This window comes from Penicillium digitatum, chromosome 1 (genome assembly GCF_016767815.1).
Source record: "Penicillium digitatum chromosome 1, complete sequence".
Taxonomy (NCBI): Eukaryota; Fungi; Ascomycota; class Eurotiomycetes; order Eurotiales; family Aspergillaceae; genus Penicillium; species Penicillium digitatum.
The window spans coordinates 2393330-2419924 of record NC_089384.1 but is presented as its reverse complement, the minus strand read 5'-3'; the positions used below and the strand labels follow the sequence as shown (position 1 = coordinate 2419924).

The 26595-nt window shown below is 47.8% G+C and overlaps 14 protein-coding genes across 14 annotated transcripts; 8 read left to right on the top strand and 6 right to left on the bottom strand.

The window, feature by feature from the left end:
• Positions 1-142: 142 nt before the first annotated feature.
• Positions 143-724, bottom strand: Pdw03_3139 (Crotonase, core; the record flags this gene model as incomplete). Its single annotated transcript, XM_066100400.1, has 2 exons — positions 143-586; positions 662-724. The coding sequence occupies 2 exons, from the start codon at positions 722-724 to the stop codon at positions 143-145; spliced, it is 507 nt and encodes a 168-aa protein (XP_065955800.1).
• Positions 725-1093: 369 nt separating this feature from the next.
• Pdw03_3138 (C6 transcription factor, putative) lies at positions 1094-3137 on the top strand (the record flags this gene model as incomplete). Its single annotated transcript, XM_066100399.1, has 4 exons — positions 1094-1129; positions 1184-1248; positions 1299-2106; positions 2157-3137. 4 exons carry the CDS (start codon positions 1094-1096, stop codon positions 3135-3137), a joined length of 1890 nt encoding a protein of 629 aa, XP_065955799.1.
• A 516-nt stretch (positions 3138-3653) lies between these two features.
• On the bottom strand, positions 3654-4181 carry Pdw03_3137 (Acyl-CoA oxidase/dehydrogenase, type 1; the record flags this gene model as incomplete). The annotated part of the gene is made up of 1 exon (XM_014677005.1): positions 3654-4181. One exon carries the CDS (start codon positions 4179-4181, stop codon positions 3654-3656), a length of 528 nt encoding a protein of 175 aa, XP_014532491.1.
• A 402-nt stretch (positions 4182-4583) lies between these two features.
• Positions 4584-5879, bottom strand: Pdw03_3136 (Acyl-CoA oxidase/dehydrogenase, type1/2, C-terminal; the record flags this gene model as incomplete). The annotated part of the gene is made up of 7 exons (XM_066100398.1): positions 4584-4921; positions 4972-5162; positions 5217-5279; positions 5332-5424; positions 5496-5549; positions 5604-5623; positions 5871-5879. The coding sequence occupies 7 exons, from the start codon at positions 5877-5879 to the stop codon at positions 4584-4586; spliced, it is 768 nt and encodes a 255-aa protein (XP_065955798.1).
• A 230-nt stretch (positions 5880-6109) lies between these two features.
• Positions 6110-7415, bottom strand: Pdw03_3135 (Class V chitinase, putative; the record flags this gene model as incomplete). Its single annotated transcript, XM_014677006.1, has 4 exons — positions 6110-6756; positions 6822-7056; positions 7121-7145; positions 7228-7415. The coding sequence occupies 4 exons, from the start codon at positions 7413-7415 to the stop codon at positions 6110-6112; spliced, it is 1095 nt and encodes a 364-aa protein (XP_014532492.1).
• A 676-nt stretch (positions 7416-8091) lies between these two features.
• Pdw03_3134 (uncharacterized protein) lies at positions 8092-8479 on the top strand (the record flags this gene model as incomplete). Its single annotated transcript, XM_066100397.1, has 3 exons — positions 8092-8122; positions 8183-8217; positions 8282-8479. 3 exons carry the CDS (start codon positions 8092-8094, stop codon positions 8477-8479), a joined length of 264 nt encoding a protein of 87 aa, XP_065955797.1.
• A 1380-nt stretch (positions 8480-9859) lies between these two features.
• Positions 9860-10209, top strand: Pdw03_3133 (NAD-dependent epimerase/dehydratase; the record flags this gene model as incomplete). The annotated part of the gene is made up of 2 exons (XM_066100396.1): positions 9860-10094; positions 10154-10209. 2 exons carry the CDS (start codon positions 9860-9862, stop codon positions 10207-10209), a joined length of 291 nt encoding a protein of 96 aa, XP_065955796.1.
• A 182-nt stretch (positions 10210-10391) lies between these two features.
• Positions 10392-10712, top strand: Pdw03_3132 (Reductase, putative; the record flags this gene model as incomplete). The annotated part of the gene is made up of 1 exon (XM_014677008.2): positions 10392-10712. The coding sequence occupies one exon, from the start codon at positions 10392-10394 to the stop codon at positions 10710-10712; it is 321 nt and encodes a 106-aa protein (XP_014532494.2).
• A 595-nt stretch (positions 10713-11307) lies between these two features.
• On the top strand, positions 11308-12072 carry Pdw03_3131 (Zinc finger, CCCH-type; the record flags this gene model as incomplete). Its single annotated transcript, XM_014677009.2, has 1 exon — positions 11308-12072. The coding sequence occupies one exon, from the start codon at positions 11308-11310 to the stop codon at positions 12070-12072; it is 765 nt and encodes a 254-aa protein (XP_014532495.2).
• Positions 12073-12998: 926 nt separating this feature from the next.
• Pdw03_3130 (NADH-quinone oxidoreductase Pst2, putative) lies at positions 12999-13944 on the top strand (the record flags this gene model as incomplete). Its single annotated transcript, XM_014677010.2, has 5 exons — positions 12999-13025; positions 13081-13166; positions 13225-13621; positions 13678-13764; positions 13825-13944. 5 exons carry the CDS (start codon positions 12999-13001, stop codon positions 13942-13944), a joined length of 717 nt encoding a protein of 238 aa, XP_014532496.2.
• Positions 13945-15619: 1675 nt separating this feature from the next.
• Pdw03_3129 (Endoplasmic reticulum and nuclear membrane proteinc Npl4, putative) lies at positions 15620-17780 on the top strand (the record flags this gene model as incomplete). Its single annotated transcript, XM_066100395.1, has 5 exons — positions 15620-15712; positions 15788-15918; positions 15982-17440; positions 17504-17615; positions 17776-17780. The coding sequence occupies 5 exons, from the start codon at positions 15620-15622 to the stop codon at positions 17778-17780; spliced, it is 1800 nt and encodes a 599-aa protein (XP_065955795.1).
• A 690-nt stretch (positions 17781-18470) lies between these two features.
• Pdw03_3128 (Mitochondrial integral membrane protein) lies at positions 18471-20139 on the bottom strand (the record flags this gene model as incomplete). The annotated part of the gene is made up of 3 exons (XM_066100394.1): positions 18471-19237; positions 19334-19898; positions 19969-20139. The coding sequence occupies 3 exons, from the start codon at positions 20137-20139 to the stop codon at positions 18471-18473; spliced, it is 1503 nt and encodes a 500-aa protein (XP_065955794.1).
• Positions 20140-20612: 473 nt separating this feature from the next.
• On the bottom strand, positions 20613-22267 carry Pdw03_3127 (Aldehyde dehydrogenase; the record flags this gene model as incomplete). Its single annotated transcript, XM_014677013.1, has 3 exons — positions 20613-22068; positions 22124-22165; positions 22215-22267. The coding sequence occupies 3 exons, from the start codon at positions 22265-22267 to the stop codon at positions 20613-20615; spliced, it is 1551 nt and encodes a 516-aa protein (XP_014532499.1).
• A 1344-nt stretch (positions 22268-23611) lies between these two features.
• Pdw03_3126 (RNA exonuclease, putative) lies at positions 23612-24487 on the top strand (the record flags this gene model as incomplete). The annotated part of the gene is made up of 1 exon (XM_014677014.1): positions 23612-24487. The coding sequence occupies one exon, from the start codon at positions 23612-23614 to the stop codon at positions 24485-24487; it is 876 nt and encodes a 291-aa protein (XP_014532500.1).
• Between the last annotated feature and the right edge of the window lie 2108 nt (positions 24488-26595).

Here is a 26595-nt window from a genome sequence, read left to right as displayed (position 1 = left end):
AGCATTTCCCTGAAGATACATATCTGGCTTATACTAGCATAAAACGCTCTTGCATGACTACCACCATCATTTATAATTGGGTTTAGATATCCAAAGAATTAATTCGATAATGCAAACTCCTTTAATGGGAGCCTCTTTCTAGTTACAGGTTGCTGTGGCCCTTGAAACTGCCGTGCCGTCCTGAGCCATTGCTAAACTTCGTTGCAACTGCGATGGTGTCCTGCGAAATCACCTTGCTCCCAGCATTGGACTCTTGGAATATTGCATTCTGGAAGGAGGATGGATGCCTCCTATGCACTGTAGTAGCATCATCGTTGATCTGTGTTAAGACAAGCTCGGGGAACGTGATTAGCTGTTTTGCTATCCCAATAGCTTCATCTGAGGATTCTCCTTCAGGAACCACCCGGATGGCCAGTCCCATAGTCAGCGCTTCCTGGGCGCCCACAGGCTGACCGGACAATATCATATCCAAGGCATGACCAAGCCTGACAATGGCTTGCAGCCGGACAATCCCTACATCAACCAAAGGCACCCCAGCGTCGACAAAAGACCACGAAGACTTCCTCCTCTTCAACCACGCGTATATCTGCAAGTAGGCTCAGCTCTCGGCCTTCTGCAAGGCTTATCCGGATATCTCACAAAGGACTGGATTTTCCTATACCGAGTCTGGAGGGACTCGTTTGCCCAAAGCTGCGGCAGTTGATAGGTTGAAGGTGTGTGCCATTGTTGTCATTGTTGCCATTGTTTGACTGTACAAAGCTACAGAGAGCGGATCCTACGCAATAGCTACTACCGACACCTGCCAGGACACACACTTTTGATTTCGGGCCATCCTTGAAGACAAGAATAGCTTTGCAGAGCGCCTTCGCAGTCAAGGGATCCACATCATCCTTCAAGATACCAGAATACGAGAAAAATTTGTGGTCACTCTGGCACGTTCCGTCTAATCCGAAAACAACGAAGCTACAATCGAAGAAGGTGGAGAGTTGCTGGTTGAGCAGTTTTGTGGACTTCGCATACGTCGGCTAAACCCCACTTTCGACCTCATCCAACCATCCCCGTCAGTCGGATATCCACTGCTGGGCATAACGCCATGTCTTCTGCATGTATAATATGTCATAAAAGAAAGGTATCGCATTAACAATCCTTTGGCATGTTCTCGGGTAATCGCTAATGGATATAGGTGAGGTGCGATTTTGCGACGCAAGACCCTTGCACCAACTGCAAAAAGTCAGATGTGGAGTGCAGGTAAGTGGACCCGAGAGAATTTCGAGTAGTTGAAAATTGACACCCTTCAGACCATATTCAAGGAAGCGCAAGAGGTTCACCAACAGCCTATCGCCAGATCGGAATGCGCCAGTCTCTGCTCCCTTGGGTCCGACGCCGCGGAGCTCACAGGTGCCTCCCGAATCACCAGAGGCGCAAGTGGCTTCACAGCGGAATTCTTTAAGCGAGTCTCATAGGGCGATTCCAATTGAAACCAACGCAGTCGTGATTGCCAATCATGGTGACCCTTTCATTAAAGAAGAGAGCTATCGCGGCCGTAGTGAATATCTGGGTGGCAGCGTGCCGTTTGATGAAAATATGGTCAAACCCGGTCGCGAAACTACATACACCAACCCCAAAGCATCAGAAACTGACATGCAAATGCTCCGTGACCAAGGAGCCTATGAGCTACCGCCATTGTCAGTTCAGAAAGAGCTAATGGCCAGTTTCAACATGCACTGTGCACCCTGGACACCCATCGTGGACCCAAAATGGCTGGATGAGAGTGCGCCGCGATCAATGCTGCTCCTCCAGGCTATCTTTCTCGCTGGAAGCAGAGTTTCCAAAGCTCATCTATACTATGGGTCTAGCGAGGTGTTCTATCGACGAGCAAAACTACTTTTCTTTTTCGGTGGTTGTGACAATCCTTTGGTTTCTATTGTGGCCGCGTGTCTCCTGCATTGGTATAATCCGGTTGGTCCCGAAGATGTCTCTACCGATACTAGTGGTTTTTGGATTCGGACAGCTGGAGCCATGGCCTTTCAGATTGGGCTACACAAGGAACCCTCGCCGAGTTCTCGAGATCGGGGGTTCCGGAGAAGGCTGTGGTGGTCTCTTGTGGTATGTATATCATGCGGAACACACAAAGCACTATGCACTGACAGTCTTAGGTGCGAGACAACATCATTTCTGTTGGTGTCGGCCGACCACGAACCATCAATCTACGCGACAGTGATGTACTTCCACCATCACTTTATGATTTTCCCGTGAACAACTTCAAATCTCAATTATTCCTAGCCTACTGCGCGATATCCCGGCTTCTAGGAGACACGGTTGAGTCCCATCTACGAAAAGAAATATCTCGGCAACGGCGAGTTGATCTTGAGAACGCCGTCTACCGGTGGGCAAAACAAGTCGTTCCAAGATTACGATCATCGGTCGCGGCTCAAGACGATGCAATTGTCTGTAACCACGAAGTGCAACAGTTGCTGGTAATGTATTTCGTGGTGCTCACTATTCTTCATCGCTCGCCTACGCCAGGTAGCGTACCACCCGCAGCATCGCTGGTTGCATCTTCGTTCATTGCTGGGATTTACGAGGAATTCTTGCTTCGGGATGAGCTTCGATATCTGGGTCCTGTCTTTGCATTCTATCCACTATGCGCTGGACTGTCGCTCCTTTCCAGCTGTCGTTATGCCAACCTGCAGAGTATTGCCGAGCATGAGTTAACAGTCATGAAGCTCTCCCTTCAAAAGCTATCCGAACGGTGGCTTTCAGCGGTCGGGCCATTGCGTGCGCTGAACAACTTGACCGAGAAAGTCCGGGAGCTGGGTCACTTCGGGGGTTCATCGCCTACTCTCGATGCGGACGCAACATCTTTCTTTCAAGGGTTCGACTCAAAACTTTGCAAACAATGGCAAATCATTGGACACTCCCCCGAGCCCACAAATGGAAATACGGGTCTTGCGTCTACTTGCACTATGGCGGACCTTCAAGACTCTAATGATGCTATGCGGTCTCAGGACACTCCGTCGGGACAACCAGAGGACACTTACGACCTTGCCTCTCTTGACATTAGTTTAGACCCATTCAGCAATAACTGGGAAGGTGCTGGATTTGACTGGAGTGGCTCCTCGCCACTAAATGCATGAACTTAAGAAAGCGTGAGAATTGCCATTTTTACCAAAAGTGGTCTTGGATGACGTCTCGTTTTCCTTTTAACGTACAAAAGTTCCTTTCTCGTTTTTTTCCTTTTGAGTGCCTGAAGGATTACAAGAGTAAGTAAAAGCTTCATTTTGTGGAGCAAGTAATTGTATTTAGCATCTTGTTTTCATAAACAAATGCTGTTTTGTTGCTGTCAAAAGAGGCGTCTACCTTTAAAACACTTGACTGCAGACGAAAGATTTATCTTTCTTACCTAGAATCGGAGAATCCAGTGACCTCTGATGAAAGATTTCAAAGAATGTTCTGATATGAATTCATATTCGACAGGTCACAAATTCCACAATCGCTAGAGGCTCTTGCACAGGATCTTGTTGGAATGCAAAGTGCTGATAGGGTGTTCACATGCACAATGATCCGAGAATCGCTCAGTAAACACACAAACTACAAAAAGATTAGCTAGGGCTGCATTTCAAATAGAGCAGCAACAGTGTTGAGTGACTTGCTCAAAGCTTTGAGCTCGCCTTTTGCAAGGATCGATGACCAGATGCCCGGTTCGGCGGCAAGTCGACTCCCCAGGCAATTCGGCAGTCCCATTGCAGATGTTCTTCGCCTCTAGAGGAAGTACTCGCAGTGTCACTGACTGTAACAATATCATGGAACACATACTCGCCCACGCCACCCTCATCACTCAAGATCCAGCGACGAGCGATCTCCGTAGTCACAGGATCGTCATCACGTTCAGAATCAAGCGCCAGAAGTGTACCGGATATAACCCAAGCCAGCGTAAACATAAAGCGCCGACCATCAGCGACAATAGAAGCGGGATCCTGAGTTGTGAAACAAGCACGCAAAGTTGACCACGCAGCTGCCAGGGCATTCCGCAGACCTGCGCTCCGAATCAGCATCAAGGTACGGTCAAGCCATGTTCCAAATATCTTCAGGTTATCCTTCTTGATAAGGAAGCGGACGAATTCGCTAGCGAGCACGTTGATGGTGCCCTCCCAGATAGAATTGACTGTGTTATTGCGCATAATCCGAGAAGTGTTGAACTCGGGCTCGTCAGCCTAGTCCATATAACCGACTCCACCCATAGATTCCTGACATTCTTGAATTCCTATAGTAGCCATTTTACTGATAACAGCCTTGGCAGTGGCAGTCAAGGTACGGAAAACCACCTTGGCTTCGTTGCCAGGTTAAGGTAGATGCCCGAGCGTATTAGACGGTGTTTGATTCTCAACTACCCCGAACAAAGCAACCGTAAACCATGCGAGGTTCATTGCACCCCGGTGCTTTACTTTCAAGTCTGCGAGGAGTCGCAAATGCATTGGGATCAACCAGAGCGGTTCGCCAACGGTGGTCCTCGCCTTTGCAGAGCCTTTAGTGATGCTGATAGCTCGAAGCCAACCAGCCAGCGAGCCAATCAAGGTATGAATTCAGGTGACATTGAGGAGAGGTGCGATAGTGGCGATAACTTGGTCAAGTTCTCCGAGGAGATGCGCACGCATGTCCTTCAGTTCCAATTCAGCCGTTGGCAATTCTTTGGTGCCGAGTTTATTCTTTAGCCGGTGGATCCTGACACCATTAGAGACAATTTTGGAGACGCCGTCAGCTCCTACTACGGTTCGTCGCAGTGGCGCGAGAAATGTGCTTAGCTTTCCAGATGGCGTTTTCGCTAGCAAGAGAGCAAGGTTTGCATCCGTTGCCGATGAGAAGAACTTGAATCCGCCAACGAGGTAGTCGCCATCGCCCAGGGAAACAAAGCTGGAGGTAGCTAGAGGCGAGTATGCAGCCCATGTTTGGAGTTTTGGACATCGCTGCCACCGGCTCTCTCAGTCATCCACTGGCTCGAGGTCCAGTGATCATCTTTTTCGGAGATTAGTCTCTGGAACGCAACATGAAAAGGTGGCGTAAATGGCAGTTTGTTTATTCTCGATGAGAGAATAAAAGCAGCACCATCGGTCATGCTAATCGGACAGGAGTAGAGCCCCGAAGAAGGAGAGTACAAATAGGTCCTGGAATCAATGCCTGAGTGATAGCGCAGAAAAATCAACAATCTGATTACCTACAGCGCATACTGAACTGTTCTTCGATCAACTCCCAGACGCTGGTCATAGCCTGCTGAGATGATCCTAATCGGATCAAGTTAGATCATGCACTCTCAAAAGCGATCTTAATAGGTACCTATTCCGAGCACCCCATTTGCCCAACTGCTTCCAGCATTCCGTAGTAACCAATCGATCATAATCATATCGCTTACCCCAAACGTTATGGGCTCTTTACGTATGGCATATTGCGCTCAGCATCGGCACTCCATTCACGGACCTGCTCGGAAATAGCCTCGGCACCGAGCTGGGTGAGATGCGATTGTACGGATTATAATGTAGCGGATGGTAGGTACCCTAACAAAGATTTAGGGATAATTTATTATGCCTATACATGAATGGGAAACTCACATGCTAGTGTCCGCTGAAGACTAGGATCCGACGTGTTGGTATTCTCCAACGGGCCGGGGTCTATAATGTAGCCGCTATCTGCAGTAGCGGGCTGTTGTGTAAACTTGGTGTGATCTTTCGAAGCGATTAAAATTGGAATGTCACAAAGGGAGGCACAGAATGATATGGGGGGGGCAAAGCGGTTGAAGATGCAAGGGAAATGGACCTCGGCTGTCGGTATGGAGTATGTGAACATCCAGTCTCACATCAGCCCATAACAGCGCCTACTGCCGCCATTTTATTGACTCTGTAGCATAACATCATCGATATTTACGGCTTCTATGCTGTGCTAGATAGTCTCTATAGCCATAGCCTAGTGGTGGCGAGCTAATACCAGAGAAATAATTGACCAAACATCATGATGGGACTAGTCAAGCTACAACAATCCTTTCCGAAGATATCGACGGGGGGAAAGATCTGGTTTTAATTTTTTTTCTCGTCTTGCTTTTGTAAACAGCTGACAACCATCACATCTCGTGCAACGTGTTGTATCCTGTCTCGACTAAGCTGCGAGGTCCTCGGGCATCAGAGCAGACATGCCAGTAGAACAGCCCACCTAGTTTCGACGTGGTCACATATTCCGCCTTCTGTTTAACTGTTTCTGGAGTATCGTATGTGACAAATCCACCATCGGCTCCGACACAGAATGACGCACCGATATTCTTGTCATAGTACTCCTGTGTCCCTGGTCGGGGCAGATCGCGATAGTCAAAAACGCCATCCTCACCACCGTTTCCAGTATACTGCTGACCGGTGCCGTTGCTACCCAAGAAGGATCGTCCGTAAACTGGGACGCCCAGAATGATCTTTCTAGGAGGCACTCCTTGCGCTACGACGTAGGAAACTGCCGAATCACCAGATACACCTGCACCATAGAGCTGCGCCTGATGGCCAGTCTCGGATTTCCATGGTCCAGCAAAATCATAGGTCATGAGGTTGATCATATCAAGATAATTGTGTGCCGCAGCAAGGTCAATGTTCCGTAATGCCCACTCACCAGCAGGAAGCGCGGTTGTAACGACGTATCGTGGAGCGGGTAGCACTTCCCGCAGACGTTCGAGGAGACGAACATAATCCCTTCCTTGTTCGTAATTAGAGGGATGTTCCCAATCGACTACATATATAGTAAGTCATGTGCATCCAAATTGCGTCGGGATCAGAAAGATAAAGCGGTCTTACTGTCAATTCCATCAATTCCAAATTGATCCACCAGTTCTCGCGCGGTGTGAACGAAAGTTTCCACTCCAGAGCGGCTGTTGGCTACAGCGGCAAAGTTCTCACTGCCTTTTCCACCACCGCCAACAGAGAGAAGGACCCTCATCTTAGAGTACTGTTGCTTTAATTGAACGAAAGCTTTCAAGCAACCTTCTGCGCCGTCAACGGGCATCTGGGTGTCAGCCCACTCATCACTTAGCTATGACACAGCGTCAGTAAATCTTTCTACTTTGGAGAACATTCATACTTAAACACAAACTTACATAAACGGTGCCATCATCTTTCACCCTGCGTGAAACCAAATTGAGTTAGCGCGTCAGCCATCTACTCGAACTTGGGCCTTTCAATGGCCATGATTGGTTGTGTTTACCAGGCAAATGCGTAGAACACGTGAGAGATAAATCCCAAGCGCAAAGATGAAGGAGGCTCCTTTCGATAGATTCTCCAATTCGGATAGTAGGCCGCATTTGTATACAGTGGCACTTCGTATGAGACGTGGGACTTGGCGGGGTCACGATCCGCGCCCCGTCGGCGGAAGAGCCTGGAAGCTGAGAACATGGTCAAGTTGTCAAGGTCAGGTATGTGAAAGCTCCTGCATTCAAGGGAGTTGCGGAAAGGACTGAAACTGAACGGAAATCCAACAAAAGCGATTTAGTGAAAAAAAAAGAAGAGAAAGAGATGAAATGAAAGTTGGAAAGTACCAGATCAAGGCTGTGTGTTTCCTTTTTTGGCATACGTCACGTGGAACTTCGTCTCGTTCCTTTGAATCTCCTCTTTGCACTTGTACTAATTGGGTGGAATGGGAGTTGCATGATCAGGCAGTTTGCAGACACAAATATGAGGTAAGTTCACTAGGCTTCTTGGCGTAGATGATCAAATCAACAATTGGATACAGAGAGATGCGGGGAATGCAGGCTAAGCATATGTACAGCTTTTTTTTTTTTTTTCAACCAAAGTATGTTGTACGTTGTAGACAATGGCTGATGTCTGCATAGCTAGATGCGGGGTCAAGCTTGCTGACCGGCCTACACTGTCTCGGAGTTCGGTTAACAATTCTAGCCCCAAGACACACCAGATTTCCGTATGACCTACGATCCGATCTAACCAGTGGATGTAGTAAGGTAATCCCAACAGGGAAGCTTCCAACTAAGGCACGAATGTGGATCATCATGCATGACCAATGCACCCCGTGTTGGAACAGATTGTTGTCAATGCGGTGCCAAATTGTCGAATCATGACTCGTGACAATTCGAATTCAGCGTCAAGTTCGTTTTGGATGCCCTGATGAGAAATTTGTTCTTAGTTCAAAGCTAAAGACCTGTCAGGGAGAGTGGCGATGCAGGCTTGTCATTGTGCTGTTGTATGCTTTTTCAGTTTGATTCGCCGAGAGAGGGTGTTAATGGGATGACGCTGGGTCATTATAGGTATCGATGCATTTTGCCCCGGTTTTGAGAGTCCAGAAAACTCGCTGCATTCTACAGGGATACCCTTTGAATACCTACATCGCACGAGAAAGGCCTCCCCGAATTACCTTGAGAAATGAAGAGGAAGAAACAAAGAGTGGGATTTCCAGCGGCCAAATGCTCTCGTTGCGGTGGACAGTCCTAAACAACCAAGTTTAAAAAGGCTACAACCTTTGAGGAAACCACATGAAGCCCCTTGATGTTCTTGGGTACTATTTCGGCTGTACGGCAGGTTAGCCTTACTTCGGCTCCTTTCGCGACAAAAGGGATGTCTTTGCGGATCATATCGCGAATCGAAAAATTAGTGGGCGCAGGACTTTATAGTGTCAGCCGTGTGCTCCTGTTAGCCCTGGTTTTGTCGGTAAGATCAGGGTTGTGCCGTGGTGAAAGCATCGCATGCAGTGGCAAGCAAGAGTCAGTAGAGTTACAGCCATCGGAATTGTTGAAAAATGACAGTCAATAAACTAATAGATCTCCGAAATATGCATAGCATGTCAGATAATCTTGAGGTATCTAGACACTGCAGAATCTCTATTCTCAATTCGTGCTTTCGGTACCTCCATGCGACATTAGAGCTTAACAGCCTTGTTCGGTTCAGCCCATTTCTTCTCTCCCTCGGATTCAGGCTGTGGTGGTACCAGACCATTTATTTTTCCACAAATCTCTCGACGATTCCGCAATGAAATACTCCCATTCCATTTCCTTCAACTCAAATATTGGATTGAAAATCTCGTCAACAGCAGCCATGAAGTTACGCTTGGCTTCATCGATCTTGAATGCTCGAGCTATGTGATAAATTTTCAAGCTCACAAAGTTAGGGTGAGGTTCGCCGCCAACAAATGCAGTGCCGGGAATGTCCTCGATGGAATGGACTTGGAACGTAGAATGCAGGTAGACCATAGGAGACCTACAACCTGGTGATTGACTTCGCGAGCTGTTCTTTTTCAGGAGCCGCGAGGGTGTTTGGACTGTGTTTGATGTACCAGGAAGGCATTTTGAAGGAAGTCGTTTTTGGTAAGATGTGTTCAGGATGAATTCTGATTGAAGATGTGGTTTGTTCTATTACACATTTGTTGGGATCCTTTTCATTCTTATACCGCGCCGAAGATCACTAAGCACGAAATAAACCTCGCAGATTACTGATATCAAATACTGTCATATCATCATCTATATGCATGATCGGCTTTTTTTCTCGGTCTCACAGTATTAGTGTGTCGGAGAGATAGTGTAATAGAAAAGTCTCGAATAGAACAATGGGTCCGCTTGTGACACTTAGTTTTTTGATTATTCCATCAGGCTCGGCCTCTGATTTCATTGATCACCATAACTACTCCATCATACGGCTTTCCGAACTTCACAAGAGTAACACTAACAATTGCTCGGGTCGTATGCTAGTCGAATCGTTGGAAGTGCCACTGCACTGGCTGCTGTCTAGATGGGGGGTATTGATTGTTATTTTTGTCTTCGCATGCAATCTGAGTGGCAAATTCTGCTGTCAAATTATAATGACCAAATTGAATTGTCGCTATTCCAGACCTCATGGACGAAGTGGCCTTCGACTGCAAATTGAACGATGTGGACTTTGTTCTTCATCTCGCATCCCCTCTTCCACATGGAAAAGATAAACAAACTTACTTTCCCCCGGCTGTGAAAGGAGCCACTGCCTTGCTGAAAGCAGCAGCGAAGGTACCAACCATCAAGAAAGTCGTCGTTGCCTCGTCCATTGCGGCCTTGATTCCAATGTCTGGCATTCCTACTGGTGGTATTGTGAGAGGTATCTTATAACCCACTTTGTGATCCTCGAGAAAGAACTGTATTGACAATGTACCCTAGAGGACAACATTTGGGTCTTTTCGGTTGATGAAAATGGAGATTTTGAGGACACTTAAACCCCGTCTGCAACACCAATGCATGCCTCCAAACTTCGTGCAGATAACGCGACTTAGGAGTTCCGTGCAACAGCCAAGCCACAATATGCAATTATTGCATCCCGCGTTTGTATAGAGGGCGCAATCTTGTTCAGAATTCTGCAAACGAGATCAACGCGGGGTCTAACACTGGTCTGTGGGTCATGGTCAGGAAGGGCGATCCTAGCAGAAACATTGTAGGAGTGCATGTTCAAGATATGGCTGAAGCGCACATCAATGCACTTGATTCTAAGATCGTGGATGGCTCGAAGTATCTACTGGCCGGACCGAAGCCAACGGGCCTTGAGATTGCACGCATTGTGCACAGACTCTATCCGGACTCTGGAGCATTGATTTCCGAGGATTTCCAGGGTGTCTCGTTCCCAGTTGATGTGACTAAGGCGGAGACCGAGCTAGGGATTCAATGTTGGTCATTTGAGGAGATGATTCGGGATCTGATGGACCAGCAGCTCGGGTTCGAATAACAAGATGGATGCCTGTCAGAGCACGTGCTAACAGGTCAATAAGAATGGATTGAGATGTTAGTGGTAGCCTCGATGTCCAATAGATAAACAATTGGATTGGATATTGGGGCTTAGTTCTTAATGGTCCTAGTTGCTGCTTCGTTTCCATCTGTACTCGGATTCTAGCTCCTTGGTCTCCCTTTTAACGAATGTTCGTATGTTTTCCAGGAGACAGGATGAGACTCAAATAATATTTTTGTTAGCCAGAATTTTTTTTCTCATGTTATTCTGTAAAGATCTAGAGTGACTCGCCCATGGGCTGTCAGAATGCAAACGAGACAAACACCGTACTGCCACCCGATTTCTAAGGCAACGACTGGAGAACAACCCAGACAGCTCCGCAACCTTTTAACAACTAGGACTTTTCCCTCAAATCTCGTTCTCCATGTCAATTTGAACTAAGAGATACCGAGAAACTGTGATTTATCCTGTCTCTTCAAACTTTGCAATTTGATTTGCAAAGAGGTGGGTATAGTCAGTCGAATACAGCACCTGACTTGCGACGACCACCGATCATCTTTTTACCCTCCACGCTTCGCCCGCGCTTTATTTAGCCATGGCTGCTGACACTGAAAGTGCAACTGCATACATCATTTCCGCCGAACCGACGCGCGATCCCAGCTACAATGACTTTTCTTTCACACCCTTCCTGCGCAAGAGCTTCGGCTTCGGACTTGCCAGCGATGTACCTGTCTGCAAAGCTTACAGTGAAGGACACTGCCCTTTAGGACCTGCTTGTCCAGATCGTCATCCCACTCCGTCCCGTGTGACAACTTCGACTACCACAGCCTCCGGGATGGCACCATCCACAACCCACGGATCGCTGGTTTGCAAACATTTTCTCAAGGGACTATGCAAGAAAGGGCTGAAATGTGAATACCTCCACGAATACAACCTTCGGCGAATGCCAGAGTGCCAGTCATTTTCGCGATCCGGATACTGCACCAATGGTGACGATTGCCTTTACCAGCATGTTCGCGAAGAGGCACGCCTACCGCCTTGCGAGCACTACGACCGCGGATATTGCGAATTGGGACCACTATGTGCAAAGCGACACGTCCGCCGACGTCTATGTACCTTCTATCTGGCCGGATTCTGCCCTGATGGAAAAGCGTGTGCCGATGCTCACCCTCGCTGGCCAGAAAACCTACCACGTCCTACAATGCGCACTGAAAAGACGGAAGAAGAGCTTGAGCGTGAAAGAGTCCTCATCCGCGAAGAACAAGAACGGGAAAAGGAACGGGAACGAGAATGGCGAAACGAACGTGGTCGGGGTGGTGGCTTTGGGCGTGGTCGCTTCCGCGGGCGTGGAAGGGGTTAGGTGGATTCTTATCGCAAGGGTCTTTTTTGGCGATATTGCATGGCATGGAGTGAGGTGTGGCTTCGGTAAGGGGTTCACGGGCTTCTCGGTTTCTTTTCATTTATGGTTCTTGCGCTAGTCCCGCGATACCCCAATTTGTTTGACGCAGAAACATTCACAAGAAAATTTCTCATTGCACTCGACGTGGCAGAATTGGTGTTACTAGAAAGGCATCTCTATTCCACCCTTGCTGTATCATGTCTGCCGTTTGCTACACTGGCTTGGCCTGGTAAAATTAGACCTGTAGTGTTGTGAGACAAATTCCCTTCTCGTTTCAACATTCAGCCACCGGATTTAAGTACGCCGGAGTCGGCATATTCCAATCTAACTCATACGAAAAAATTGGGAGGCCTATGTCGCAAAGAATCTATATGTTGTAGGGAAGAGAGATGTTTAGACATCTTAGGCGACTCGATGACATCATCGGTACTTTCCAACACGAGAGACCTAGTTATTGTCTCAACTCCGATTAAAATAACCATACGGGATGGAACATGGAATAGAATCTGAAAAAGTGCCCTTTTTTTTAATAATGGTTTCGTAACTCTCTCACATAGTAGGAGGCCCACTCTTAGCGCGTAAATTTTCATTTGTCAGTTCTCTGTAAGAATCACCAAAGCCAGAGCTTTATCCGAGTGGAACCTGCTCGGCCAATCAAATTTCATATTCAGATGCTCTGTCATCGGTGACTGATGCTTGGAAGGTTTGTCGTGCTGCTGATAGTTGGAGGTACTTGAGCCACCTACATATCACTAGGATGAGGTAGGTACCTTGGATATCCCCCCCCCCGTGGGGGGTTCAACCTTTATAATTAGCTCCCCTCCCCGCTCTCACTCTCTCTACTTTTTCCTCTACAACGTTCATTCTATAATCTTCAAATCGTCATCATGGCTCCCAAAGTTGCAATTGTCTACGTACGTTTTCCAGTAGCAATACATTCCTCTCCCATGTCACTAATGGCCCAAACAGTACTCTATGTACGGCCACATTCAGGCCTTGGCCGAGGCCGAGAAGAAGGGCATTGAATCCGCTGGTGGTCAAGCTGAGATATTCCAGTCAGTCATACCTTCATTCTTATACTTCAGGTCATTCAACTAATTTTTGCGTCTTTAGGATCGCTGAGACCCTCAGCGAGGAAGTGTTGGGCAAGATGTACGCTCCTGCCAAGGCCAGCTACCCCGTTGTTGAGCCCGCCGACCTTCTCGCCTTCGACGCTGTTCTGTTTGGTATCCCCACCCGTTACGGTAACTTCCCTGCTCAGTGGAAGACCTTCTGGGATAAGAGCGGTGGAATTTGGAGCACTGGTGGCTTCTGGGGCAAGTATGCCGGTCTCTTCATTTCGACCGGTACCCAGGGTGGTGGTCAGGAGTCCACTGCCCTTGCCTCGATGAGTACTCTTGCTCACCACGGCTTCATCTACGTTCCTCTGGGTTACAAGACCGTCTTTGCTCAGCTCAGCAACTTGGACGAGGTTCACGGTGGTAGCGCCTGGGGTGCTGGTACCTTCGCTGTAAGTGTACACGACTCTCTCTGATATTTTGCTCTTGCTTACCGTCCCGTCTACAGGGTGCCGACGGTTCCCGCAAGCCCTCTGCGCTTGAGATCGAGATTGCCACCGCTCAGGGCAAGGCCTTCTATGAGACTGTTTCCAAGGTGCAGTGACTGCATGGTAGCACCGAGTCGAAGCCGGAAAGCTCGACTCCTGTTGCTCAGCAGGCCGCTCAAAATACCGAGCAGCCTGCTAAGGAGCAACGGGGTACTCAGGAGCCAGCCAAGAAGGAGAAGAGCAATGAGGGGCCATGTGGTCTGCCTAAGAATTGTACCATTCTTTAATTACGGCCGTGGCTCTTCTTGCGTTCTCTGATTTGTGGCCGTTCTCCCTGGGGCGTTCCTTCGGCGTTTCTAATTCTAATGACGATACGGACATACTATTTTCATTTTCCAACAGAACATCATCACTGGCCTAATGGAAGATGTCTTTGGGAGAGTTGCGAATTGCTTTTGTAAAGACCCAGTAGTTCGTAGATGTTTAACTTTCTATATCCATCCATGGTTCCCATCCGTGGTTCCCTTCCATGATTATGTTTCTGGGCACATTGTGTTGGGTCATCTGGGCACATGTCCAGAAGAGAACGAACATCGAGACCGTCAAGCAACATGAACAAGGCCGCCATAGGTCCCGGGAAGAAGCCACCATAAGCTTTCTGCGGGGTTTTCATAGCCAATTCAAACTTGGAGTTTCACTCAAGACATACGATACTGTGTAGTGCCTCCCACTCGGAGTTTTGGAAGAATGCCCGAAGGATGCCCCCTCCAAGTTGCCCAGCAAGGCCTTGACAACCTCATTCCGGTGTGATGTATGTTGTAGTCATTTCCATATAGTCACATAATTGGCTGTTATCCGGTGTACGGCACATTTGCAAACGCGACTCTTAACTGTGAGACGATCGCTCATTGGCGCGCTTCTTTCTCTCACTGAGCCGCAACGCGAATTTAATACTGACGATCGGAGTTCTTGTATTAGCAACAAAACTGTTTTTTTCTCGTGATTTTTAGTCTAATATATTTGTTAGACTGAAGGTTGTACACAAATTTTCAAGCAAAACAGAGACTGCGATATTTCACGTGGTATGAGGGCAGAGTTCCCTCGCAGAAGCAGGAATCCAATGCGGTTCAGTCAGTTATGATTCAGCTGATAGGATTAGCGCAAGTCTGTCTACTGGCTTTCAACCCTGTCCCTTGCGCTTGCGAAGATCATAAAGCAACCAATAGTGGTTTTCTACCTTTTGTTCCCTTGTTTTGCTCCAGCCAGACAAGCGATTTGAGTTTCTTTTTGTGGCTCTGTCCAAAGCCCTGGGCGAGAGCGATGCAATTTCTCGCTTTCAGTTGACATATATATATCTGCAAGCGCAAGGCCGGCGAGTATCAGCAAAGATTAGTTAACAATCTACCGCGGCCAGTTAGTTCTAGTTACTAATTGACCAGATTAATATCAACCGGTTGACAAAAAAGTGAACCTAAGTGCTGGCAAAAAAAACCTCCCCAAAAATGAAAAACCGTCCGCTGTGTAGTGTCCATAATGCGCTGATCAATATTCCACTACATTTCTCAACAGTACTTGGATACTTTCAAGGTCGATGACTAACTGTGTGCTTGATTTTAAAGTCCCAAAGACTAACAGCCAATGATTTTCTTTCAATAAGTATTCAATTTACGGGCTTGTGCAAATTTACTCCCAGTCTCGCTATATTCATCAGGCTCTGTATCCTTGGTAACGACCTTACCGAGGCCTCCCCCAAAGCTACACAGCCGACCGCGGGGTGTTTTGTCAGCCAGGTACCATACCGCCCGCCAGCTGTGACGTTACCAGGGAAGCTTCGAATCGAGCTTCTCTTCTCAGTTGCATGTACCTTCTTTGTCTTCTTCTTCCAACTGTGTGCCTCGGAAATTGAAGGCACTACCTCTCAGTCTTTATCTTTGACAGTGCTTTAGTTTTGCCAGGGCCAACATGGTCTCCATTCTTCTGCGATTCGAGAGTCGAAACGGCCAGTTTCGACTCACGGTCAGCCCGGAGGAACACTTTCCATCACTTCAAAAAAAGGTATTTCTCCGCCCTTGGTTAGAAGAGAGTGACAGCAAAATGAAATCAAAAACCTAATCTAACAACCGGCATTAGATTCTACAACACCTCCCGGCAAATGTCGAATCTTCGTCCATTGCCCTCTCAAATAAACCGATCGGCACGGGTGGCGAGGAGAGACTACTGGAAGCCTTGCAAGGAGTGTCGCTTCAGCAGGTTGGCCTAAAGTAAGTTTCGAATGTCATGTTGGCCTATACAGATTGAATTACTCACGCGCCGCTGACTTGAAGGCATGGGGATAAGCTCTTTATTGGGTACCAGGAACAGACACAACAAAATGGATCCTTGAATGGCACAACATCTACCACTACAGAACACCGACTCAATGGAGCACCGATTCCCAAGCAACGGACAGTCCCGATTCGACCACAGCCAAGTTCTTTGGCTCCAATCAAGAACCCGTGGGAGCTAGTGCAGCAGTCACCGCTAGACAACCTGCTAGACAAGAAAGATGGAAAGATCAAGCGTGGAATAGACTACAAGATGTGCAGACACGGTCCCCGAGGCATGTGTGACTACTGCATGCCACTCGAGCCTTACGATGCGAACAACATGACAGAGAAGAAGATCAAGCACCTTTCTTTTCACTCATACCTTAGAAAAATCAATGCCGCGACTAACAAGCCCGAAATGGGAACCTCGTTCATGCCTCCGCTCAACGAACCATATTACCGAGTGCGAAGCGATTGCCCATCGGGGCATTCCCCTTGGCCGGAGGGCATTTGCACCAAATGTCAACCAAGTGCAATCAGTCTTCAACCCCAGGAGTTCCGCATGGTTGACCATGTGGAGTTCTCATCCCCGGATTTAATCAACTCCCTCCTTGATTTCTGGCGAAAGTCAGGTGCTCAACGACTGGGCTTCTTGTATGGAACATATGAGGAGTACACCGAAGTACCACTAGGTGTCAAGGCTGTCGTGGAAGCAATCTACGAGCCCCCGCAAACGGGTGAAGTCGACGGTGTGACACTCCATGAATGGCAGAATGAAAAGGAAGTGGATGACGTAGCCCGTCTGTGCGGATTGCAGAAGGTTGGTGTCATCTTTACTGACTTGATTGATGGTGGCCGAGGGGACGGTTCAGTGGTTTGCAAGCGGCACATTGACTCATACTTTTTGTCTTCACTCGAAATTGCCTTCGCTGCACGACTCCAGGCCCAAAATCCTAAATCCACGAAATGGAGCCGAACTGGACAGTTCGGCTCGGATTTCGTAACCTGTGTGCTCAGCGGAGATGAAACAGGTGCGATAGCTATCAGCTCGTACCAAGCATCCGTGTCTGCAGTTGAGATGGTTCGAGGAGATATCGTCGAACCCTCAGCGGACCCGACCGTGATGCTGGTGCAATCAGAGCATGACGAAGATCTTGGAAGCAGGACACGATACATCCCCGAAGTCTTCTACCGACGAATCAATGAGTACGGTGCGAGCGTTCAGGAGAGCGCCGAACCAAGTTTCCCAGTAGATTTCCTACTAGTTACCCTGACCCACGGATTCCCAACAGAGTCATCCCCGTTATTCACCAACAGTCGCTTCCCTATCGAGAACCGTGAAGTCATTGGCGAAAGCCAAGAGCTTCGACACGTTGCCCAGAAACTCATGTCCCACGGTGATCCGGATAAAGCTATCCAAGGAGTTTCCGACTTCCACATCCTGTGTTTCTTGCACGGAGTCGGCACATTTAGCAAGGTCGGTGTTCTACTGCGCATCTTTACCTCGGTGCATGTGACGCTAACTCGCATTCTCAAACAGGATGAGGAGTCTCTCCTCTGCCGCGTCGCTAGAACGAAGTCCCCCGCCGAGGGCATGCAGCTTTTGAATACCCCAGGATGGGCCACGTTGATGACAATTCTTCAAGAGAGTGGTGAGCGCCCCCCTAAGCGCCCCTGGCCCACACCGGCCGAGCCTTCTCGCTCGGATTCCCAAACCCGGAAACGTCGCAACCCCCCACCCTCCACACTACCCCGGTCCATATCTCCAAGTCCCGAGAGTGACCAGCTTGCTAAGAGGTTTAAGGGAGCTAGTTTAGAGTGACGAGTTTCGTCGTTTCACCGTTCGGTTTTCATCGCACTCCCCCTAGACCCTTCGGCTCAGCTTTCCCCGCCGTGTTTCCCTTCAAGTTACGAGGACGGCACCAGTCACTGTTCATCACGTTTCCCCGATAGATTGTGGATTCCCGGACCCGAGATGGAGATTCGATGGAGCGGGAATGGAACGGCCCTTGGATTGGGCCCCTCGGCTAGTTATAGCAGGCTAAGGCTCTGCCCGGTATCACTGCATTTTCGACAAATATACCACTCGAAATCCAGCTTGCATGTTACGTGTCTTACGACGTGGAATGTGCTGTAATAGAAAATTCACTGATTTTCTCGTCTCAGGGGCTTGTTTTATTGAATTTCTTCTTGGACAACATAGATGTGAGTTAAAATTTTCATTGTACTACTGTGTCCAGATTGCTACAGGTAAATGCTGAGAAGTAAAAAACCTATGTAGATGGGGATGTAGCGCATGACCTCAGACGAGGAAGTCTCATGTAGCCCGAGTCTACTACGCACCGTGAAGCATAGCCTCAAATCCCCTCATCATCAACTTCTCGGGGATGCATTTCATAGCGCACAATATGACAAATTCCCTGTCCTTTCCACTATTGCACTCCCCATAAACGCCCGAAAGACATGTCAAACTTCCAACTGATACAAGTTTCAGGCGATGATCGCCCTCATGGCGCATGCGCCTGACTTGTTTGGACAAGCTCCTTCAACCGTCTTTCCAAAACCTCCCTTCCCTGTCCGGTAGTCCATACTTCATGGGGTGCTTCGTCGACAACATCCCACGACAAAAGGTTGTTCGTAAGGCGAGACAGATCCTCCTGTCGCGCTGCCCACTGAGATTTCTTTCGAACCTCTTGACCAGAGCTCACAACGACCACAGGAGCATGACCCATCTGGATATGACGAGAAGACTGTATCTCAGCAGCAGTCATGGTGACAGCCACGAGGCTTTCCTGCAACTTTGCTTTGATGTATTTCCCAGACTGGTTAGCCGCACGTCCGACAACGCGATCCTGACGAGAACGGCCGCGTAAAATGGCGCCTGCAAGTCGATCCAACCCCAGCGGAGAAATAACACCACGAAGCCAGAGCAAAAATCCACGACCAGGTCGTCCAATGTCTCCCAGGTATGCCTCGTGGAGGGGATCGATCATGAAGATGCCGCACACTTTGAGAAGATTGCGACTGGCAAAAAGCCTCGAAGAAAGACTGCCCACTCCCGCGGACACGACAATCCATGGACCTGTTTCGCCTGCAAGCGCCAAGGCCTCTGATAGCACGTCGGCTGACATACCCGCGGAATGGGGCGAGGGTGCGTTGTCGGACCATCCGAATCCTGGTCGGTCCCAGTAACAGTATCGGTTTATACCGCCACGGCTGTATACATCGTCAATGAAGGGTTGAAGTGTATGTTCGACTGGTCCATTGCCACCCTCTAGAAGAATGGTTGGTGCATCATCGTCTGCAGTTTTGTTTCCGACACATGCGAGATGAACTTGGTAGGTATCCCCATGCACCAAGTATCGCTTACCTGGAACTTCGAGCCCGGCGTCAAAAGCACGCAAGATCAGAGTTGCGGTGAACAGAATAGTCGCGATCGTCATGACAGCCAGTAAAATCGTTTCAGCGAGAACCGCAATCCATTCCAGCAGGGAGCGCCGAGTCTCTTCTCGGCCAGTGAGACGCTCTTCCTCCTCCCGCTTACCCCAAGCCACCGCTCGGTTCTGAATTGCTTGGTAGATGGAGGTCAGAGTTACCCAGACGACAGAAGCAATCCCCACCCAGCCCTCTTCAAGGCGGATTCGCGGCACAGCGAGGATAATGGTCATATCCACCAAAAGCAGAGCGGCAAGCGTAATGGCCAATATGGTCATAGGCTTGGAGGGCACTGCGAAGAATAAGAGCCCAAGGACGAGGTATCCTGTCGCCAAGGTAGTATATGAAAAGGCAAAGAAACCCGACCCCCGTGGGTGGATCATCGGTGGACTGACAAATATGGAGACAAGCAGGAATGTCCACCATATGAAGCTAAGCGCCAATGCGATGATTGACACGCCGCGCACTGCGCGCACGCTCCATAGATTGTAGGGTGAGACCTTGCTTTCGCATTAGCTGTAACGTGTCTCTAGTGTGTTATCGATTGCGGTCTTGGTTTATTTGACTTACTGCAGGATCGTCTGGGCTTAGAAACCTCTCATTTCTATCTGCCGGGAGCAGTCTTGAGCGCTCATTAGGTTCTTCGAATCTTAGCTCTGGAACATGTCGACCTTCTTCCCCATTTTGGGTGTGGGGTGGCCCCGTGGACTTTTGGTCTTTTTTGCGACCCCAGAGGGACATAGTGATGATTTACGTCGATCTTTGATTGAGTTAGTATCGTATTAATCAATTAAGAGATGGATGTATGTTTGAAGAAATGGACCAAGGCCCAACCTCGTCGTATCCAGGCTGATGGGTATGACATCATGCACTTCCCTTACAGGTTGTTGGCGGGTACCGCAGATCTATGTCGTGGATCTTCAAGTAGCACAGTCATTTATTTTTATTTTTTGTTTTTTTTTAAATCTCCCTATTCGTGAAAAGAAAATGAAATCCAAATGTTTCACCAAACAAAATATACTAGATACTAGAAAAGAGACTGAAGTGGCATAATTTTTGTTGGAAGTAGGTTGGTATGGACATACTCTTCTACAACTGGCACATGACAGCCTGTGGATGTTTGGTTTCTCGCAGATATCAGGCACCCACCAATTTTCATGCTAATCCAGGACTTGAGCAACAGAACCAGGAGAAAATCAACGACATGACTCCATTCAACCATATCTAACATTGCCGGAGCCATCTCCAAACCAGTCATCCTCAGTCAAAGACTCATCAGAAGAAGCATAATTTATGATTGTGCTTTTCGATGTTGTATAGGCATTGTAAGCCTCGACCCCGTTCTCGCTTCCGACTCCACTCGCAGACTTTACACCTCCCCATGGACTACTAGGGTCATTTCGATGATGGGTATTCACCCAAGTAATTCCTGCCTCAATCTGCTCCGACACTCGGAAAGCCTGAGAAAGATCGAGTGTCCATATACCAGCTCCCAATCCAAACTCACTATCATTTGCCAATCCAATTGCCTCTCTCTCGCTATCGAAACCGGCAACGACAATGACAGGACCGAACACTTCCTCGCGCCAGATGGATGTCTCCACAATACTGTTGTTTTCGTTGCTGGATACAAGTAGCGTTGGTTCGTAGAAGTATCCCTTCTCGAAGTTGAATCCATCGAGCGGGCTTGGGGAAACCATTCGCTTTGCGCCGATGAGAGAGACTGCATTTCCTCCATCTAGAGCGCTGTTGACTAAATGTTCCACCCTTCGCAACTGCTTCTCGGAGATAAGTGGCCCCATGGTTGACTCTGGGTTGCTCGGAGCTCCAATTCGGCGCGTAATGCTATTAATCTTGTCCTTGAGCTTGGTCAATAGCTCGTCCATGATCGAGTTTTGCGCGATGATCCGGGTGCTGGCTACACACGTCTGTCCGCTTGCGATAAAACTTCCAAAGACGATTCCGTTAACCGCTGTATCGACGTTGGCCTTCTCAAATACGATCAAGGGCGCCTTTCCACCTAACTCTGCAGTGTATGTTGCCAGATTTCCACCAATGATCTTCCCAATTGCCCTACCTGCCTCGGTGCCACCAGTCACATCCACCTTTTTCACCAATGGATGCTCAACCAATGCTTTGCCGGTGATAGCTCCATAACCAGGTAAGACACTCAACACACCATCTGGGATCCCAGCTTCGCGAAGAAGTTTGCCCAAAAAAAGAGTTGTCAATGGTGTCAGCTCGCTAGGCTTAATTATGACACTATTTCCGGCGGCAAGTGCCGGAGCAAGCTTCTTCACGGCGATTAACAACGGGTGATTAAACGGGGTGATCTGAACGACCACTCCGAGAGGCACTCGATCGACAAAGTTATGCAGTTTACCCACCGTCGGCAGAACAGAACGTTCCTCGACTCTTAGCAGGGAGGCATAGTATTTGAACCATCTTGTCAAGGACGGGACCTGGGCCTTCATTTCCCGAATCACACGACCTGTCTGCTTGGATTCTGTTGAAATGAGTTGCGGGAGGGCATCGGAGAGAAGCACTGCGCACTTGTCTAGCACATCAGCACGATGGTGACGACTCGCACACGACCATACACCGGACTTGTATGCTGCGTGAGCGGCTGAGATGGCGGTCTCGACATCTCCTGGCGAGGCTGCGTGACATCTGCCAAAGGTTAGGCTTGGGTCATGGGTTTTCCGATGTCGACGAATTAGCGTACTGCGCAAAGATGTCTCCGGTTGCGGGGTCTTCAATGGGAATCCTGTAGAGTTGTCAGTGTTGGTTGGAGTCTCAAGATAGCCGTTGCCCACAGGTCTGCATTCCCATCTTGCTCTTTGCCGGCCAACCACAAGCGGTATTCCATCTTGCGGATAGAATATCTTCAGGTACCTAACACACCCCACAGAATCAGGGGAGAGTGATTCTTTATACATAGCGCTTATCTAGCTTATCTCCAGTCTGGAAGGAGCGGGGCGCCCAGATGAGGGGTCAAGCTTGGAGTAAACATTCGATCTTCCGACTTTCCATTCGGAGAGGGGTTCCCCTCACAGTCAAGTTCTGTCAAGAAATGGATTGCCTTACTCAACAGTCATTAGAATAATTGCGACCTGCACTATTTTCAGCCTCAAACTCTCCACCATCTACACAGACTACAAATACACCAGTGACCAAGAATGCCAAAATACTCTCCTAGTCCGTTGGAATCAGACCAGAATATCTTGCCTGGAGAGAAACACTCCACCTAACCCCTGAATACGACCTCGAAAAGCGAGAGCAATCAAATGGCCACAGTCGAAGTTTGAGAGATAGGCACTAATGCGTGGCAAGGATTCTTGGCTAGTATTGGGGACCAGAAAGTGGTTGATGTCCGTGAGAGTGTGACTACGAACAAGACACTGCCCAAATGTACCTCTCAGGGTGGTGCGTCCTTCATGCCTCGACAAGTGCTTGATCTTCTAGTGGCTAAGAGTGTGAATTTTCACTAGTGAGAGTTTGTCTATCTTCAGAGGCCATTTCCACAATCAATAAGCATCAATAATGATCTCCTTGTTCTAAGCTAGTTCAAGACCATATATCCCTCGTCACCCTATAGCCTGCAAGAAGTATGGAGAGCAATTATCCTCCAGGATTCAACTGCCTAGGTATCGTCGCGATTGGTTAAGGTGCCGTCATTTACTGCACACTCTTTAGTCTAGAAGTTTCTCGGCGCAATATCATTGCCTCCAATGCTCTCTTTTGGATTGTTAAGATACTCAATCTCGCCATCTAGTTTCTTACGTTTATTTATCATTTCCATGTGGTATACTACTGGTGTCTGTTTCAAAGTTCACTGGTCTTGCTAAACACGATGGAATATGTCGAGTTATTGTGCAATGATGCCCCTCTATGAATCTATAAATGCGTGTATGCTTACCTGAATTATCATGTAAGCGAGCTCGCTGTCTACGATGTTTGATAACTTCGTTTTTTCCCGAACAACAGCGATGCCTGTTCACAAGCCAAGGGATATTTGAGCGTTCGACTCGCATCGTTTGGTTTTGATTTCACTTTTTCCTTCCCTCCCTCGAAGATCTTTCTCTGTGTCATTGAAATCGAGACTCACATTCAATTATCATTACCTACTACGGTACGGTCCGCTTTATCATCCCCATTGTCGCGGACGATCGCGATCATTACCATCAACTCTGGGAGTAAATCTGCAACCACGATGGACGATCCAAAGCTCACCCCAACGGACGAGCGGGAGCAGCTCTTCAGTCATCTTCTGGAGAAAGTTCACACAGAGGAGGAATTGCAAAAACAAAAATTCGTCACCATCTCTACTCGTTTCTATGGTACTCATTGCCCTGCGGGTGGAGTGATCAAATATCATGAATTCATCCAGAGTCCAAGAAACAATGAAAACAAAGCCAGACGAGAGGCGCTCGTCCTCGATTGCGAAATGGTCGGCGTTTCAGAACGCCGCAAAGAGCTAGCCTTTCTAGCAGTCGCAGACCTACTCACCGGAGACATTCTCATCAACAAGTTCGTGAATCCGACCAATATCGTCCAGAACTGGTACACCAGATCGAGCGGCGTAACCTGTGCCGGCATGAAGGCTGCGGTGAAGAACAACGTCGTCCTTTCCGGGTGGAGAGCGGCGCGCGCTACGCTTTTCGAATTCATGGACAGGAGCACCATACTTGTTGGCCATGCTCTCCAAAATGATCTCAATGTCTTGGGGGTTATACACCCCACGATCATTGATACGGCAATCCTCACCGCTGATGCGGTGTACAGACCACTTGCAAGACCCTTTCGGAGGACCTGGAGCCTTAAAGCCCTGGCCATAGACTTGACTGGTCACAAGATCCAAGCTGGCAACCGTGGGCACAGTGCGCTGGAGGACACTTTGGCCACTAGGCAGGTGCTGATTCATTGCATCAGAAATCCTCTCGACTTGGAGGCTTGGGCAGATAGAGCACGAAGCCAGGAACCAGTCAAGCCTGAGCAAGCGGCCGAATCTGAGGAGCCGCAAGTAGATTCTTGGTTGGAACCAGTCAACGATAGTCGCTTGGAAACAGTTGACGATGGTTGGCGATGAGTAGGCCGGTGATAGAATAGATCGAGCTCATTTCTCCGGCGCCATCTCTAGGTTGGCCTATTCTTCTTTCTTTTCTGTTCTCTTCGTGGGATAAGCCCTTTCATTCGGACCAAGGCTTCATATCAATTTGATCTACACTTAACTTCCTCTGTGAAACACTAGGTTTACATGACGTTTGTATCTATAGGCGATGGTAGTCTATAATTTAATTTTTTAAAAGTAAGAAACTAAGTATAGATTTGATTATTTTAAATACTTAATTACTAACTATGATGTTAGTTGGTATTAAAGCAGGGATACTTATATCTCTATAAGTAACATTAAAATGACCGATCTGATCTCTTTAAGCCCAGGGATAAAGCCGTATTTATGGCTTTAACTCTACTCTGAAAGATATATCTACCCATTACTAGTTGATTATTGTAACGGATGATGATCCTTATAACCGGACCGGGATACCACACTATACCTATATAATCCTGTAACGGATAAAGATCCTTACAACCCAGGAACAGGGATTATGTGACAGTGCCGGATCGGTACCGAACAACTGCCGATCAAAGAGTGGCTCGGGTTAGACTCGTTTAGTTAGCACCCGAGGACGGGTTTCCCTATAACTAGTCTAGGATCCCCCGGGATTCCTGTTAATTATGGCAAGAATTAGTCTTGGCACATTAGAGACAATACAGTTCCCCTTCTCTCCATTGTATCTTACCTGGTTGACAGGTCTTACGCCTGCAAACAGTACACCTTTACAAATCCCGTGAGCGACACAGGATAAGTTCGGCATAGGCTTGATTGGAACTCTATAGCAGACTCATTTTTTTTCCATAAGAAATAGGATTCCCTAGACCGAAAAATAGGATAAGAGTTAGTAGAATTCCAATCAGTTCTCATTCTTCTACCCACCATTGTATCTTACCCAGCTAATATGGCATACACCTGAAGATTGTATAGCTTTACAATTAGATATTCGTAACATATTTAGGCAATAGAATCAGGAAGAAGAAATTTAAAGAGTGGCATTAGCACCCAGTACTAGATTTCTCTAAATTTAATAAACTTAATGTAGCCTTAAATAATACATGATTTGTAGACATAGGATGCTCGACATTGTATAGCAGAATACATTACATGACAGAGGCGTTAAACCGCGTCAAAGGCACTAATCCCGATTCCATTGGAGTTCTATGTCTAGGATTTAGCGCATCTATAGGGCGATATCTACAAAAGAAATCAACAGGGGTTTTAGCATTGAATGAGACCCATTTGCAAGGCAATTATCGAGAATTAACTTAGTGTTTTCAACAAATTATAGTGTTTTATCTTTTGTCAGTTTGTATAGCTAAAGTAGGAAATCCTTGGCAAAACCATATTAGTGTGGGACTATGTAGGAGTCCAATTAGTCCTGTAGAAGGAGATAGGACTAGGATATGACCAGCAAAATTTTTTTCCTATAGGAGTTGGCAAGGTCTAGCTATAGGACAGGGTGTGTCACCACTTACACCCATAAATTTATGTAGCTTTGAAAGAAGGTTGCACAAAAATGCCAGGTCAACGCCGAGTCATAGTACGTACACACCACCTCTGGAAAATTGCTCTCATTAGTGTATTATTTAAATTTTCGGGTTCATAGCATCTTTCTGCTTATCTTGCTCGGACCTATATAACCTCTTAACCTTAATGTTTAGATCTCAATTATAATTTTCTCCCTCCTAGCTCAGAATCCTTGGCTTTCTCCCCAACCCAAAAATTTTCTCTCCCTCTCTCTCAAAAGATCGATCCTTGCTGTTTCCCTCTAATCAGATAACGGCAAGCTTTGGAGCAAGATGAAAATTCTTTGTCTCCATGGCTACGGAACTAGTCCCGACGTGATGAGATTTCAGATGTCGAGTTTGGTGAAAGAGGCTGATCCCATCTGGGAGTTTTATTATGTATGTGGCGAGGAGACCTGCTTGCCGGCTCCTGGTGGGTCAAAATCCATTCTTTGACATTTGTCGACTGGAAACAAATGAGCTAATTTCAGATTGTTCTATCCAAGGAATCGGTGACACCTTCCCTGGGCCATACTTCTGCTTTTCTCGCCTTTTCAACACTGACAGTGAAAG